The 15,258-nt window shown below is 36.5% G+C and overlaps 1 protein-coding gene across 1 annotated transcript in view; it reads right to left on the bottom strand.

Moving 5' to 3' along the window:
- The window catches only part of LOC113066872 (homeodomain-interacting protein kinase 3-like), a 32,559-nt gene extending 18,307 nt beyond the window's left edge, over window positions 1-14,252 (bottom strand). The window contains exons 1-2 of the mRNA XM_026238958.1: window positions 14,149-14,252; window positions 10,029-11,232 (exon numbers count right to left, since the gene is read on the bottom strand). Coding sequence (XP_026094743.1) covers window positions 10,029-11,232; window positions 14,149-14,194 — 1,250 coding nt within the window. The 5' untranslated portion in view covers window positions 14,195-14,252. The remainder of the gene's footprint in view (window positions 1-10,028; window positions 11,233-14,148) is intronic.
- Between the last annotated feature and the right edge of the window lie 1,006 nt (window positions 14,253-15,258).

The following is a 15,258-nucleotide window of genomic DNA, read 5'->3' as shown; positions in this document are numbered from 1 at the left end:
AGCCCTAATAATATTATTACTTAGATTAATATTATTATAATTATTACTAATATCAATAAAATATTTGAAATAAAAATAATTTGATATAGGTAGGCCCAGACAGAATCTGCAAGGTTATTTTTATTATAAAATGAGCAATAGATGTAGTAATAGTAATATATTATTATTATAATAAAAAAAAACATTTAATTTAACAGTTAGGTTTAGACGGAATCTACAGTTTCCCTTCACATCTTCTGCTGAGTTTATGAAGACTAAATCCAAAGCCTAACATTAAACATACTACCACACTTCAGCTGCACAGACAAATCCTATAGCAAGGGGCACTGAAGGACAAGAGGGTTTTAGGCCAGACCCTAAACAATAACATGTTTATTTTGCATACTGGCAAATTATATTGTAAGTGCAATTGGTTTCTGCTCAAAAAAAAAAAAAACAGGTTTAAGAATGCTATTTACATAATTGTGGTCTTGCAAATCTTAAAAAAAAAAAAAAAAAAAAAAACCCAGTCAGCAGGAAGTCACATTTCAGGTGAAAAGAATCAGGGGAAGTTACAGAAATCAGGTCCAAAAAAAAAAAAAAAGTGATGACATAACACGGCAGGTCTGGACTTCCCAACTCAAACAAAGAAAGTTACTGTAAAGACTACTGAGGCAGCATTTGCACCAGTATTATGTTTGCTTAAGTCCAGACCAGACATTAAATGTTCAAGCCTTTTTTCCCCTGGAGTAAGATTAGATTTCATAGGGCTTATTCAGTGCAAAGCTCAATTTGTGAACCGAGACCAAAAACAGCGTGGGCTAAAAACAAACTAACAAACGGCGTGACGTTATTCTCATTTCTAATTTCACACAACTGCACGTATACAAATATAATAATCCATTATTCACTTGAAATAGTAATTATTAATTACGATTACCATTGAATGATGTTTATATCATTGTTTGAAGCAATCGCACGCCACATTTTTTGATGAAAATAAGCAGGTAGGAAACACTCTAAACTGAAAAACTTTTAATGCTTTTCTGTAGTATAAAGCATCAAATGTGAATTGGATTGGTTTATTCTTAAAATAAATTTAAAACAAAAAAGTAATATGTACGGTATTATGTTATACTAAAACAATGGAAAGGCCCTTAATATAGGCCTATCCTGTAAAAAAAAACAAAAAACACATTAAGCATTCAGAAAATCATGAGTAGACGATTATTTAATTTTGTCATCCACAATCGTAATCATGATTAGAAATTCGATTAATTGTGCAGCCCTAGGTAAGATGCAATTTCATTAAACACAGACATCTCTGGCAACATAATGATGATAAATGCCTAGTACGATGAATTCAATTCTAGAAAATCATTTTCATTTCAGCGAAAGTCGACAGACCTGACCATGCGTATTTTGGAACAAATACAGATTTAATTGTCCTGACCTCTCCAACAATCAATTTGTTTTGGACCAGCAAACAATATTATAAGGCAAGATGAAAACAACAGCAACATACATAAGAATATTCACCAATACTGCATCAACTTTACCAACAGTGATTTCAAAGGGAGGTGTTGTGTATCCAATGTTCTCAGTGGTGCAACCTGATTCCACCAAGATCAAGTTTTAAAGACCAAAAAGACTAAAAGATGGAATTTACCAACAGTGCTAATGGTGGCCACATGCTAAAAGGCCATTTTCTGAGTCAGTACGGAGCAACAAGTCAGTGTTTGTCAAGCAAGGCCGTGCTAAATTTGAACCACTGCCCAGCATCAGTTATTTCCGGTGAGATCGGGGGATGGGGGAAGGAGGGGGTCCGAGTCATCTGGTTCAATATGCAGGCGGAAAGCCTAGAGCGACCGCAGTCTAAAGCAGCTACTGGGACGGCAAGCCCTGACCACAAAATAACCTCTCTGAAGGCCAACAGAGCTCTGCAGCTGTTCAGAAAACAAGCATATGGCTCATCGTCTAGAGAGCACGACGATCAGGGTGGGATTTCAGCCAGGGGGATGTAAAGAAATATATATATTTCTAAAAAACCAAAAGGAAGGTGAAGCGTGTCAGAGGATGTAAGAATAGGGATTATCAGCGGTGTCTCTCACTGCAAACCGCCAGTGTGTGAGGGTGTGAGAGTTTCAGAAATCCACCCTCAGCTGGATCATCTCAGCCTAACCCCAGGGTTTTCAACGTCTTGTGTTGCTAACAAAAGGGGCGAGGACATCAGACTCTCTCTGGCACGCAGTCAACCGCCCCGAGAGAGCCGAATATGATCATGTAGACGCAGCAGATGATCCACACGTGCCTGCCAGGAGTGAAACCGTGTTAAAGCCTTTCATTATCAGTGGCTTCTGTGAACGGTAATGAGAAGACATGGGTCACTGGGTTTTTTCTGCCCTTCCTGCTCGGCGTCCAGTCAGAGAGCTCTCGGTAAACAAATTCCACCCAAACACAGCTTATCTAATATCCTACTGCAGAGAGCAGTTATTCGGACTTCCCCTACAAGTCATCCAAAAGCTTTCCGTGAGGGCCACAGGTCCTTTTGCATAAAGGAACACGTATCATGGCACTTTGGGAAATCTGAAAGGAAATTTAGGTTGAGTAACACAACCTGAGCATGACAGTTATGACAAAGTGTAGAGTACTGAGTTTTCCGACAGTGTAAGCTAAGAGAGCACCACGGAACATACCGTGAGTGGTGTATAACGGTTTTTGGTTTTGGATTTAATATCATTACACCCATAATCAACAGAACCTTTTGATTGCACAAAAGGTTCTTTATAAAGAAAAAAAATAAATATTATCAAAATGTCCTTTACACCATTCTTTGAAGAACTGTTCACTAAGGTTCTTTGGGGAATCCAAAATGATTCTTCTATGGCATCACTGTGAAAACCCCCTTTTGTAACCTTTTTTATTTTACATTTGTACATTAGTAACATTAAAACTTTTTTTTTTTTTTAAGGTTTTTGGCTAGCACTAAAACAATTCCCTAATTCCTATATCCAATCATAACATGGTTAATGTTTTTCTCTGGTTAATGCCCAAAGGATACAACATACCACTCATAGCTAAAGCCTGGCTCGTGCACCAGCCCGTAGTTCTAGAAGCAGAGCTTACAATGAGAACACATTGGCTAGAAAATCACTGTTATACTGTATTCTGTTATACCTTGCAAAGTATCCAGAACAGAGTTTAGGGTTTATAGCACCAACCAAACCATCTTTTTTTAATTGAAGTTTATTGGAAGAATTCCTGAGGTCACAGCTAAACAGATTCCCATCAGAGGGTTTAGGTTAAGAGAACGAGTGAAATGTGAAGCTAAAACAAGAGGACACAGCAGTTTATAACAAAGTGTAGTAATATACAGCACAATCAAAATATATTGAAGAAGGCAAAATGTGTACAATGAGTAACTGAATCTGTTTTTAGAACTGATTCACTAAAGAAATAAAAACTATCTGGCTTAAAATATTTAAATAAATAAATGTTTAAGTGCTCTTATACTCACAAATCATAAGTAGAAGTGAAACTAATTTACTGGTCTGAGAGAAAAAATATATGACTGATACAAAAGTGAATTGATATAAATTAAATCAAATAAGAAATAATTGTTTTTAAATTACTTGTTCTTAAAAATAAAAGAACAGTAGAAAGTATGTGTTTGTGACGTGTATATACAGACTTTTTTTTTTTTTATTTGTACTAAAATCACTGCAACTGAAATACAACGATAGACATTTTATATATCAATAAAGCTATAACAGCATTACTTATATAGTAAAATAAAAATTTATTAACAGACCAACCAATAATGTTGCCAGTTCTTTAAAAAAAAAAAAATAAATAAGATTTTACTTAATTGATTTTTCAAGCTCTTCAGAGATGGAAGTGTTGTTTGCATGGAGCGTTATGAGGCAGAGGCACCAGAGCAATAAACAAAGCCTTTTCAATGCTGCATCATTTCTGCTCCCGCCGGAAATGCTGAGAAATGCAGACAGTCTGCCCGGCTTCAATGGAATCAATGTACATTAGACAGAGCTGAAAATAATCCTCTATAAAGGCCTGATGATCTCAGGAAGCATGAACAGCTATATTATTAGGAATCGATTAGGTTTAGATGTTCTTGAGAAGGCCAGGTTAAGGAATGACGCTACATGAAAGGCTTCAAACTGCTTAACATCTAAAGATGTGGCTGCAAATTTTTTTTTTTTCTTAACTCCGGGGAAATATTAAAATGGTGTTAAACAGAGTACTGCACTCTGATTGGTAGTTTAAAGCAAATTCAAATTAGCCAAAATTGTTATTAAGAGAACGTGTAATGAACCCAGTTTGCAGAATTTTCCAAATTTAGTTTACTCCTAAAGATAGAAACTACTTTTCATGCAAACGTTCAGTAGGACTGGATCTAAAAGTGACTAAGGTGACTCTGCAATCGCTCCCTTAAACTCTTGATGTCATAACCCCTGAAGTTTGGGAAGAAAACCAGGAGCTTCTACAGATAAAATGGGAACCTTATACCAGATGGCATGTAAAACAAACTAAGGCTTCACACCTGTAACCCACCCTGTCCTAATTCAAAATGCTGAACAGCAATGGTAAGCTGTTACAGGAAGGGCGTGTGATCAGGTTTCATCCTCAAGTGGATGATATACAGACCATGACATATCAAGATGATCTGACAAATGGATCAACGTGCACAAACTGATTCCAAGCTCTTAAAACACAGCTGGCAACCACCACACATAGACCTTATCGGTCTGACTTCAATTTCAATTTGCTGCTGACCTTATCGCAACCAATGACGACAATTTGCATGATGCATCACTATGTGCACACAGTAAAATTGATCCTACTTGCATCTTAATGCATTAACTTTGACAAAACGTTTCAGGACAAAATTACCTTTAAAAATCTTCAGTGTCTCTATTCATGTCAAACACGTTAGGTTTCAGTAACTATCATCTGGTCAGAGGTCAAAAAGCATTTGAAACCTAGTAAACAAAGCCTGACCGATCCCACTAAAGCTGTGAGGAGTTTGCAATGCATGAATGCTGCATCAAAGGGACTGGAATACACAAACAACTAGATGTGTGCTCTCTTTCCAAGTGCACCATACCACCGAACCCTTCAGGTTGCTCATTAGTCCAGGAATCTGGCCAATTAGATCATCTTCATCTGAAGCAAGAGCAAGTCCACAGAAAGCAGATTTTCATACTTACGGTCAATCCTCAGGCCACAGATGAAAATGGGTCTCGATCAAGATTTATTATACATAGGGATTCATGAAGTCCATAGACTTAGGGGACAAAATCATCACAAATGCAGCTGCTAGTGATGATACATCGGCCCACTTATGCTTTTAGATCCCGCGCAGGAGGTTGCACTTAGTTGTGCATTATTTTCAAACCATTAGTCTTGTTTACTGTGAGGTTTCAAGCAAGCCAAGTGGGAAAACGTGCAAAAAAAAGGGGCAAAGTCAAGGTCTCAATTTTGAAAGCACTTTAACTGAATGATTCACTCTACATCTTCCTGAAGCAAAAACTGATTTGTTAAAGCAGAGGACAGACCAGTGTGTAAGGACTTTAAACTGTGTGACTTATAAGGGAGAGGAAAAAAATATATTAAAAAACTGAAGCATCGCATAATGCTTATTATGGGTGCTCATTTGGTTTCAATGGGTGTGCCTGCACAGATATGATAGTGTCTGCATTGTAAAATAAGGTCAGTGACTTTTCTAGGTATGAGTTAAACTGCTAAAATGCACAACACAGGATATGAAAAACCACAAAAATGGCTAAAATTAGGTACAGCTATGGTTTTGTTTATCTTGAGGACAAAAAAACTGAAGGCAGCAAATCTGGGAAAAACAAGTTGACATTTACAGGCAGCACCAAAAATGTTCCCTTTGCACATAAAACCTAGCACCAAATTTTCATTAAAAGATTATGCTACGTCAGCAAAGCCAAGGACCCCAAAACCACTCTCTCTCCCTGCCCAACTTTAGGGTTTATAGTTTATAGCCCCCCTGATGTAAACAAGCACGCATGGGAAGCACATGGGGGAACATGTGAGAGACACACTGAATGAAAGCACAATCTTTCTCTGGCAGCAGATGGCGCTAAACTGCAGAAAATGCAATCTTTACCCTGGAAACCCCATAAATAAAGCAGCTGTGCATTTAAATAGTTCTAAATTGCCATTCAGATTTTGTGTATTCACTATGGTGTTTATGCCCGCACCAAATATTTAAATATTTAGACTGAATGGGATTTTCTAACTTTTTTATTATTATTATTCTTAAGTGTTTTGATTCTTTATTGTTCGTTCACACTTTACATTAGGGCTTCAGTTAACATTAATTAATTCATTCCTCCTGAACATTCATTAATCTTATAATTTAACAAATCATGTTTGTTCATGAATGTTCAAGGTTAACTAATGAGGTCTTATTGTAAAGTAATACTGATTAGTCTTTATAGTTCTTTTGAACTGTGTGTAAAACCTTTAACTTTATATATTTTTCTGTTATTGTATCTAAATGTTCAGTTATTTTTTGTAATAAAAAGTTATTTAACCTGTTACACTGTATTATGCCCATTTTTTTTTTCTTTTAACAATTTCAATAACGTGATTATACCGTATATAATTATAAAAGCATTAGCAATTAATCGCAACAGAAAAATTTGATACTGGTATATCCCTAAACTGTATACACCCATATATTATGTAAACAAAAACTTCTATTTTGGATTTGATTAATTGTTTGACAGCACAAATATATATATATATATATATATATATATATATATATATATATATATATATATATATATATATATATATTAGTATATCAGTCTGGTGAGTAAACTAAATTTACTAGACAATGGAAATTCAATTGCCAAAGTGTCCATGTCCAAGGGTTGAACAGGATGAGTCACTTCAGGAGGCCATAAAAAAAAAAAAAAAAAAGGAATACTACCTAATGACCCTTTCCTGTAGCAACTTGAAACTGAAGCAGGTACCTCACTTTACTTGGAACCCAACACACACTGACCTAAGCAACTCAGTGAATTATTAATGGTTATTTTAACAAAGGACCACTAGAACATTACCAGACTTACAATTAGGGATACCGCTATTACTACATGATAGCCTTTTCTGCAACATTATCAACTAGTGATGCACCAAAATTTTGGCAACCAATTTCCAATTGGTCCAATTCAAGGCTGAACTTATCGGTTTGAGATGAAATAGTTTTGGAGGGCCAAAGCAGTGACTTTAAATGAGCACTTCTGAGATGATGCTTTTTCCCTGCTTATTTAATGCACAATTTGGATAAGCTACAACATGTATACATGTAGAACGAATACACTTTGTACGAATAGTATGAATGCACTTAGCTAGCAAAAATGTTGACAGAGAGCCAAATTTATTTGGCTGCAATATCAAGCAGCAGCTTTTTGCAAAGAACTTTAAACAGTATACAGAAGCACACTCAAATACATAATTACCAAAGGTTTTTGGTTTGAGTTTTCGCTAAATGAAGTTGACAGTCTGATCAAAGACTAAACTATTAAAAGGTTCCACTCAAAATATCACTTTTCTATTAGCCTAATAAAAATGAAAGAAAAAATGTTTGACACAAACAGAGACACCAGTTCTAAAACGGTATGAAACAAAAACAACAGCACGACACCTGCAAAATTGTACTTCCTGGCACATGGGTACATGCTCAACGCAGCCTGCTCGAAGTATGAAAAATAAATACTTGTCATGACGACCTCACACACCACAGTGACTATGAACAACAAGATCCGCCCTAAACTTAGATGATCCAGATCTGTACTGGGAACAATCTATGGATTCTTAAGGCATCGATCCCGCCAATAGAACCAGGGGACAAATGGAAAACAGAAGCACGCAATGCCCTTTTCCCCCACTTTAGGATGTAAACATGTTCTGAATGCTACAGGTATAGGCCACAATGTGGGGCTTTTATAAAAAACACAGCAATATCTGACATGCAAAGACACACCAATATATGAGAAACTTTTGATGAAAGTTTGATGAAATAACTAACAACAATTAGCCTAGTTTAGGTAACAAAATTCTTAAACACCAATTCAGTTATCCATAAGCACTTATGTTCGTTTATAGAACAAAATGTGCACTTTATTAAACAAAAGCACAACAAATAGAAGGGGAAGAAATTAAATTAACACAATGATAATGTTAAACAACATTACTTGTGACTAATTACAATAGCAAACAAAGCACAATTACAAACCACTTAAAATAATTGCACACTAAGTACATGTTGTTCGTTAAAACTACTCAGTACTTATGTAATGATTTAACACGAACTCTATGTAAAGAGTCATGAACAAATTCCCAGAAAAAAAGAAAAACAAGCGAGAGTGAATGATGATTCATAACCTTCTATAAAAACATCTGTTATCACTCTTCTTTTGAGTGCAAATACAGCATTACCAACAGACACGTTCCTCAGTTCATCTCTTTCCCATGAAAAGCAACACATACACATGTGCCACCTGCATGGGCCGTGAGTTCATACAGTTGCAGGCATCGAACTGCAGCAGTGCCAAAGTACAAAGTGTTCAAATGCCCTATTTAAACTAGCGCCTAGTTCCTCTATCTTGTTCGCTGATAGCTTCCCCACAAACCGTTTACAGAGACAGACTGTACTCCACACCGCAATGTCACGTTATGTTCAAAACTTATTTTGTACACCTTTCAGTTGCAAAAAAGTCTTAAAGGGACAGTTTACAAAAAATAAAATGTATTAATTACTCATCCACGCACTGTTGCAAACATGTACTATTTTCCTATTTTAGCAGTTTTGAAAAAAAAATGTGTCCACATGGTGAAAGTTATTGAGTTTAATGTTGTCTTGGACCCCACTAACAGACAAAAACATCTGAAAAAATCTTCAAAATACATATACTACCATTCAAGAGTTTGTGGCCTGTAAGATTTTTTCTATTTAAGAAAATAAAAATGTTTATGTGATGGCAAAGCTGAATATTCAGCAGCTATTACACCAGCCTTCAGTGTCACATGATCCTTCAAAATAATTTACAATGATTTATGCTGAACATGCTGATGAAGAAATATTTAAAAAAAAATTGTTATGTTGAAAACAGCTTTGCTGATTAATGTTTTTGTGGAAACCATGATATAACTTCTTATTCTTTGATGTAAAGAAAGTCCCAAAAAAAAGACATTAATTTGAAATAGAAATACTTTGGAACATTATAAATGTCTTTACTGCCGCTTTTGATCATTTCATGCATCTTTGCTGAATAAAAATACACATTTTCGACAACAAAAAAAAAAACAACTCTTACTGACCCCAGACTTTTGAACTTTTTGAAGCATAATAATGCATTATGTATACTTTGCGTTCTAAGAGCTAGAAAGTCAAACATCTTAAGAACAACTTGAGGTTGAGTTTTAATTTTTGACTGAATCATCGATTTACTTCAATATACTATAGACTGAAAGCATGAAATTAAATTTGGGGGTTAAAAAATAATTAAGTTTGACTTAGTTAGAGAACTTAAAACACAAACATCTGGCATGTTCTAATTTAAGACTGAAGTTTACATGTTCTTCCATGTCTCATGAATCACTTCAGCAAACCACATTCTTCCTAAAAAGCTGCCAACAACATAGAGACAAAAAGCACAGCCATCGCGGACTGAACTGACCCCATTAGGAAAAAAGTCGACAAGAGGGAACCAAACTATTTTTTTAAGTTACATAAATTTTGTATGGGTGTAGCTCCATGCTGGATGCAAAGACAGCTTACCATCAAACTTTAGACAGAATTACATAATTGTTCTGACAGGAAGTGCGGCTTAAGTAAACCTTCCTCAGTTTGACTTCCTCAAAACGAACACCAGAAATTATATCTTCATACTTGCCACAAATTCCAAAAGTCTATTTATGATTAAACAGAGACATGACAAGTAGTCAGCCTACTAGAGAGAGAAAAAAACAAAAGAAACTCAGCATACCTGTAGTAGCGAGACTGCAGGTACGTCGAACACACAGCTTTGGAGACGTGGCTGGCAGAACCAAAGTCAATCACTTTCACACGGAAGGGCTGCCTCACGGGATCTACCAGCATAATGTTCTCTGGTTTAAGATCAGCATGGATCAGGCCCAAGCTCTTGAGCTTCTTCAGCGCCGTGGCCACCTGTTGCAGGATGGGCCTAATCACCTTCAGCGGCAACGGACTGAACTTGTTCTGCTTGAGGAAGTCGTACAGGTTCTGCTCCAGCATTTCGAACACCAGACAGGTGTGGCTTCTGTGCTGGAAGCACTCGAAAGCCCTCACCAGGTTATGCTCCTCGGCGTTCTCCCCGCTCAGTCGGGCCAGGATGCCCACCTCGATCTGGCCCTGGCGGGCGTACGAAGGGTGGTTCTTCAGTATCTTCACTGCCACAATCTCATTGGTGCCTCGCTTCCAACATTTGACCACCTGACCAAACGTACCACGTCCCAAGAACTCCAACACTTCGTAGGTGTGCTTCATGGAGCACAGCACTTCGTGTTGGACTAACTGATAGTCGCCGTCGACTGTCCCGCTCACAGCTCCCGTCCCGGTTCTATTCTGCTCGGGCGGGGCCACGCCTACCGCGGTCGTGGTCCCAACATTTGTTTGCAACATGGCAGGTAGAGTCGAATGCTCCTCTACTATCTGCATGATGCTCTTGCCGTTCTCAATTTCCTCCTCTTCGCATTTAAACCCACATCTTTGGGTTCCGTCGAACGAATTCAAACCACCGTTCCTTTTGATTTTCTCTGCCCCTTCCGGAGCACCGCCACTACTTCTACTACTTTGGTTGTTTTGGCCACTGTCTCCACTTTCTTCTTCAACTGCCACGACTGCTCTGGAGAAATACTGAAGATCGCCCTCCGATGCCAGACGTTTGTATGGCGAGGAAGCCCTTCCAAAGAGCTCCCGTGGAGCTGTTTCAGTCTGTTTCAAGACTTCCTGTGCGGTACAGGCTTTCTCGCTAGTTAAAGCTTCAATTCTCGATAAAGGTATAATATCCGTAGGGTGCGCAATGCCTAGATTCACACCGACCACGTAAGTGCGAGTTATCTTCTCATGGTAAACACAGCTGCTGGGATCGACTTTCTTCGCTCTGCAGAAGGCACTTGTCTGGGGTTGATAAACATGTGGTGGGCAGACCGTAACCTGTGAGGCCATACCTATAAAAGGACAAGAGTGGAAGAAAAGGGTTAGCCATTTCACTGATGCCGTTTACAGTTTTATACAGTCATAATCATCAAAAGTAAACCTGCTGCTATTATAAAAGAGACAAAAAAGATGGTTTGTTGAATAGATTACATGATAAATACAGGGCAAATAACAAAGATCTCACTAACTCCTGAAGAGAAAGATTATAAAGCTTGAAAAGCGTTTTAAGTGTGCAATGGAGCTCCGCATAAAAAAGAAACTGTAAATAAAACTGTGATTTATAAAATGTGTTTTTAAAGAGATCCATAATTACTGGGCTTGTTTGTAGGGCTTCACAATTTGGCCAAAAGTTGTATGATTATGTTTTAACACAATATAAATAAATACTATTATGCTGCTAATAATAATAATAATAATAATAATGCAATACATACAAAATAGACAAAATATGATATTACTATTTTATTGCAAAATAAGTATTTAGTTCAAATTACAATAATTTATTTTACTGCAAAACTGTAAAATTGCAACACTAATATTATGCCTTAATTCTTGGTTTTTAAAACACTGAACAACTGAGGTTTTGCTTTTGTAAAAGGTTCTTGTCTTTTGGCAACGGGTTTCTAAACTTCTCAAAAAAAAAAAATGTTGAAATGTTTAGTGAGTGTTGCATTTCAAATGCATGTAATAAGCAAAGCAATTGCAGCAATTTCAGAAATGGAGATTGTGTAAAGTAGTAATTCTGACCTGAGACGCCAAAAACACTGTAATTATCTACTTGTGCATAAATGAACACTTTATTTTAAAACATACACTTTTTTGTTTGTTTATAAATCTCAGCCTTTGCAATTTGATTAATAAGCCAAACACCGATTTTGATTTATCGTTTAGCACCCGTGTACGATAAAACCAGTGATATCACATTAGCAGATTCAGACAGACAAGTGACCAATGGGGATTAGCCGTCTTAGTTTCGTGGGAGACAGACTACTTATGCTGGCACAACATATGGCACAAGTTCAGACATGAGGACAGGTGTGGCTCTTACACACCCACATACTAACTCTCTCACACACTTACAAGCAAGCTAACACGAATTGAGGTTATAAAACATAAAAGGGGTGCAAACATACCATGTGGTTTAATGGAGAATGCACATCTAATGGATTTCACTTCCAGGGCTGTTATAAAAGGCCTCATTCATTCACACTACCCACACCAAACTCCAGGTTTAAATCAGGCCTTTCTGTTTCAATCAGGTCTTTATTCCCGTTTGTGTAAACAACATCTAGGTCTGCAACCAGAGACTGACTCAACAGCTTTAAAAGGACAGTCCCATCTGGAGGACTGTTTTTATGGGGTCTGTCCAATAGTAGCGTAATTCCCCCAATAGCAAGGAGGCACCAGCAAAGGTTTAGGGTTACAGGTCTCTCTACGGTCTTCAAACACCACTGCCTTCTGTTATAAGCAGGTGGCAACTGACCTTTTCCCATGTTAAGACCTAATTGGGTTAGGCGAGAGATGACACAGGGAAAACACCTGTTGATACTGCAACCGCTCAGGCTAGAAAAGTTTAAACTGCAGGAACTGATTGGGAAGTACACTTTGCTGAACTGACGGTAATACATTTTCCTAGTGATGAAAGTGATTGTAATATAAATGAGGAACTTATAATACTCCCGTTTCGTTATTTCATAATACACGTTTTATAAAACGGCCACAATATTTCTTTGGAGTATTCTGGCATATTGAAATTGGGTTGTAATTAAATCCCATAATTCTTTCATGATTCTTTTTCCAAGTACACATTTTACACACACATATACATACATGCATACATACATGTATATACACACACACAAAACTACTTAACTTAATAACTATTTAATACATTATAAAAATAACAGGCATTTGAATAGAGTAATTAAACATTTTGCTATAATATAATGCAATAACAACAATAAGGAACCTGTGTTTCATTATATTGTAATAAAGGTTTCATAAAATGTAAACACTTTTGTTTGCCTTACTCTTTGGCATATTACAAAAAATAAATAACCAAAGACAATTTACATCTGACCATCTATATTTACTTCCAGGTCTGGAAATTTCATAATATTTCCAGGTTTTCCATGACAGTAGAAACGCTAAATGAAGTTGTCGAATGAACAAATCTTTTCCTGCCAAAAATGTACATGAAACTATCAATGTTATAATAATCAAATAACTGTTTAAAAATCATTTCTGAGCAAGTTTCTATTGGAAATGCATGAGGGATTATATTTCAATGTGTAGACAGGAAATGCAACTTGTGTCTTACATAAGATATTTTTAGGTAATACTTTTGCTGACTCTTACCAGCACACTGTCAATTTCACAGAAGAAAGAAGAAGTCAGCTTCTAACAGAGAACAAGGCCTATGCATTTTTAGGAGGACTGAGCAACAGATCACTAGATTATAGTACATGATCAACAACTGGCGAGTACATCCGGGAAAACTCACTTTGAAACCTAAATATCATGCGCACAAATACTACCAACTTAAATTATTAAATTCTTAAATACATCAACTGAACTTCTGTACGTTACGCGTTTAAGCAACAGGATTTAGGCAAACATTAACGTATGGGTTTGGCTGGTTACCATCGAGTCTTCGTTAGCATTCAGTTGTAACGTTAGGGCAAAAATAAAAAACGTTTATGTTTTATGTTGTTAATTTTATTTAACCCAAAACATCAACGGCTACCAAAACACATAACCATCCCCTGCGAAACATTGCTTTCAAGTTTTTGGTGTGGCATGGGAACTTTTTTCGCAAACAACCACGCGCTCGCGATCACAACTCAAGTCGAGGCTGATTTGATATCTTCACCGTTGACTATAAGACAAGTATTTATGCATTTACAAATCGTTAAATTCTCCCTTACCTTTACAGACAGCAGCTGTGGTCGGACTGCAGGTTTTTTGTGACATGTTCGGGTTAAATTCGCACCCACTACATGCTCGACCGCGCTCGCGCTGCCATCTTGTCCTCTCGCTGAACGATGAGGGAGAAAAACACAAGCCCCTCATTTTCAACTGCGGCATAACTCGCCTGCTAAGCCATCCAAGGAACCGAACAGGGTCCAGAGTAGAGTTAAAGATATTCGTTTCGGTCAGGGGAGGTTTTTGTCGTTCATGTCCAGGGCGTTAAGCCACCCTAGTTTGGTATCCTCCTGACGGCGACGGACAACTCTGTCAGCTAAACTCGCTCGAGCTCTCACACACAGCTGAGCTCGCGCTGCTTCTTCCTGCGAGTTTGAGTGCGTGAGTCAGTACTTGCGCAGCTTTACTGCCGTGAACAGGACTGGAGACTCAACGCACAAACATCAAACTCCCACGGAAAGCCAGACGCAGTTCTGTTGTATAGCGGCCCCGGTCTGGTGAGGAATGCCAGTAAGAGATTACGGGAAAATAAATATAATAATAATATATACATATACATATACATACATACACACACATACACATATATACACACATATATATATATATATATATATATATATATATATATATATATATCATATATATATATATATATACACATATATATATATATATATATATATATATATATATATATATATATATATATATATATATATATATAAATGCCATAATATAATGTGTAAATACTATAAAAAGTCAATATTTGCATATGCCAATAAAATCTCTCTCTCTCTCTCTCTATATATAATCAAGTATTTTGCCATATCTTTAAACGTTGTTTTCAAATAATGTATAACTATTGTGATATGAATATAACTGAAAATTTTTAGTATTAGCACATTTAAATCTAATAACCATAACTGGTGTATTATATGCATATAAAAATAAAATATTCAAATGTATTTATATATGTCTGAAAATTTCCAGAATAAACTATATTTATTTAATACTGACAGTAATAAACCTAATATTACAACAATAAATGATAAATATTATAAAATAATAGAATGTAATAAACCTACTGATGTATGGAAATTATATAAATG

This window comes from Carassius auratus, chromosome 50 (genome assembly GCF_003368295.1).
Source record: "Carassius auratus strain Wakin chromosome 50, ASM336829v1, whole genome shotgun sequence".
NCBI classification, from domain to species: domain Eukaryota; kingdom Metazoa; phylum Chordata; class Actinopteri; order Cypriniformes; family Cyprinidae; genus Carassius; species Carassius auratus.
This window is presented reverse-complemented; position numbering and strand designations above follow the sequence as displayed.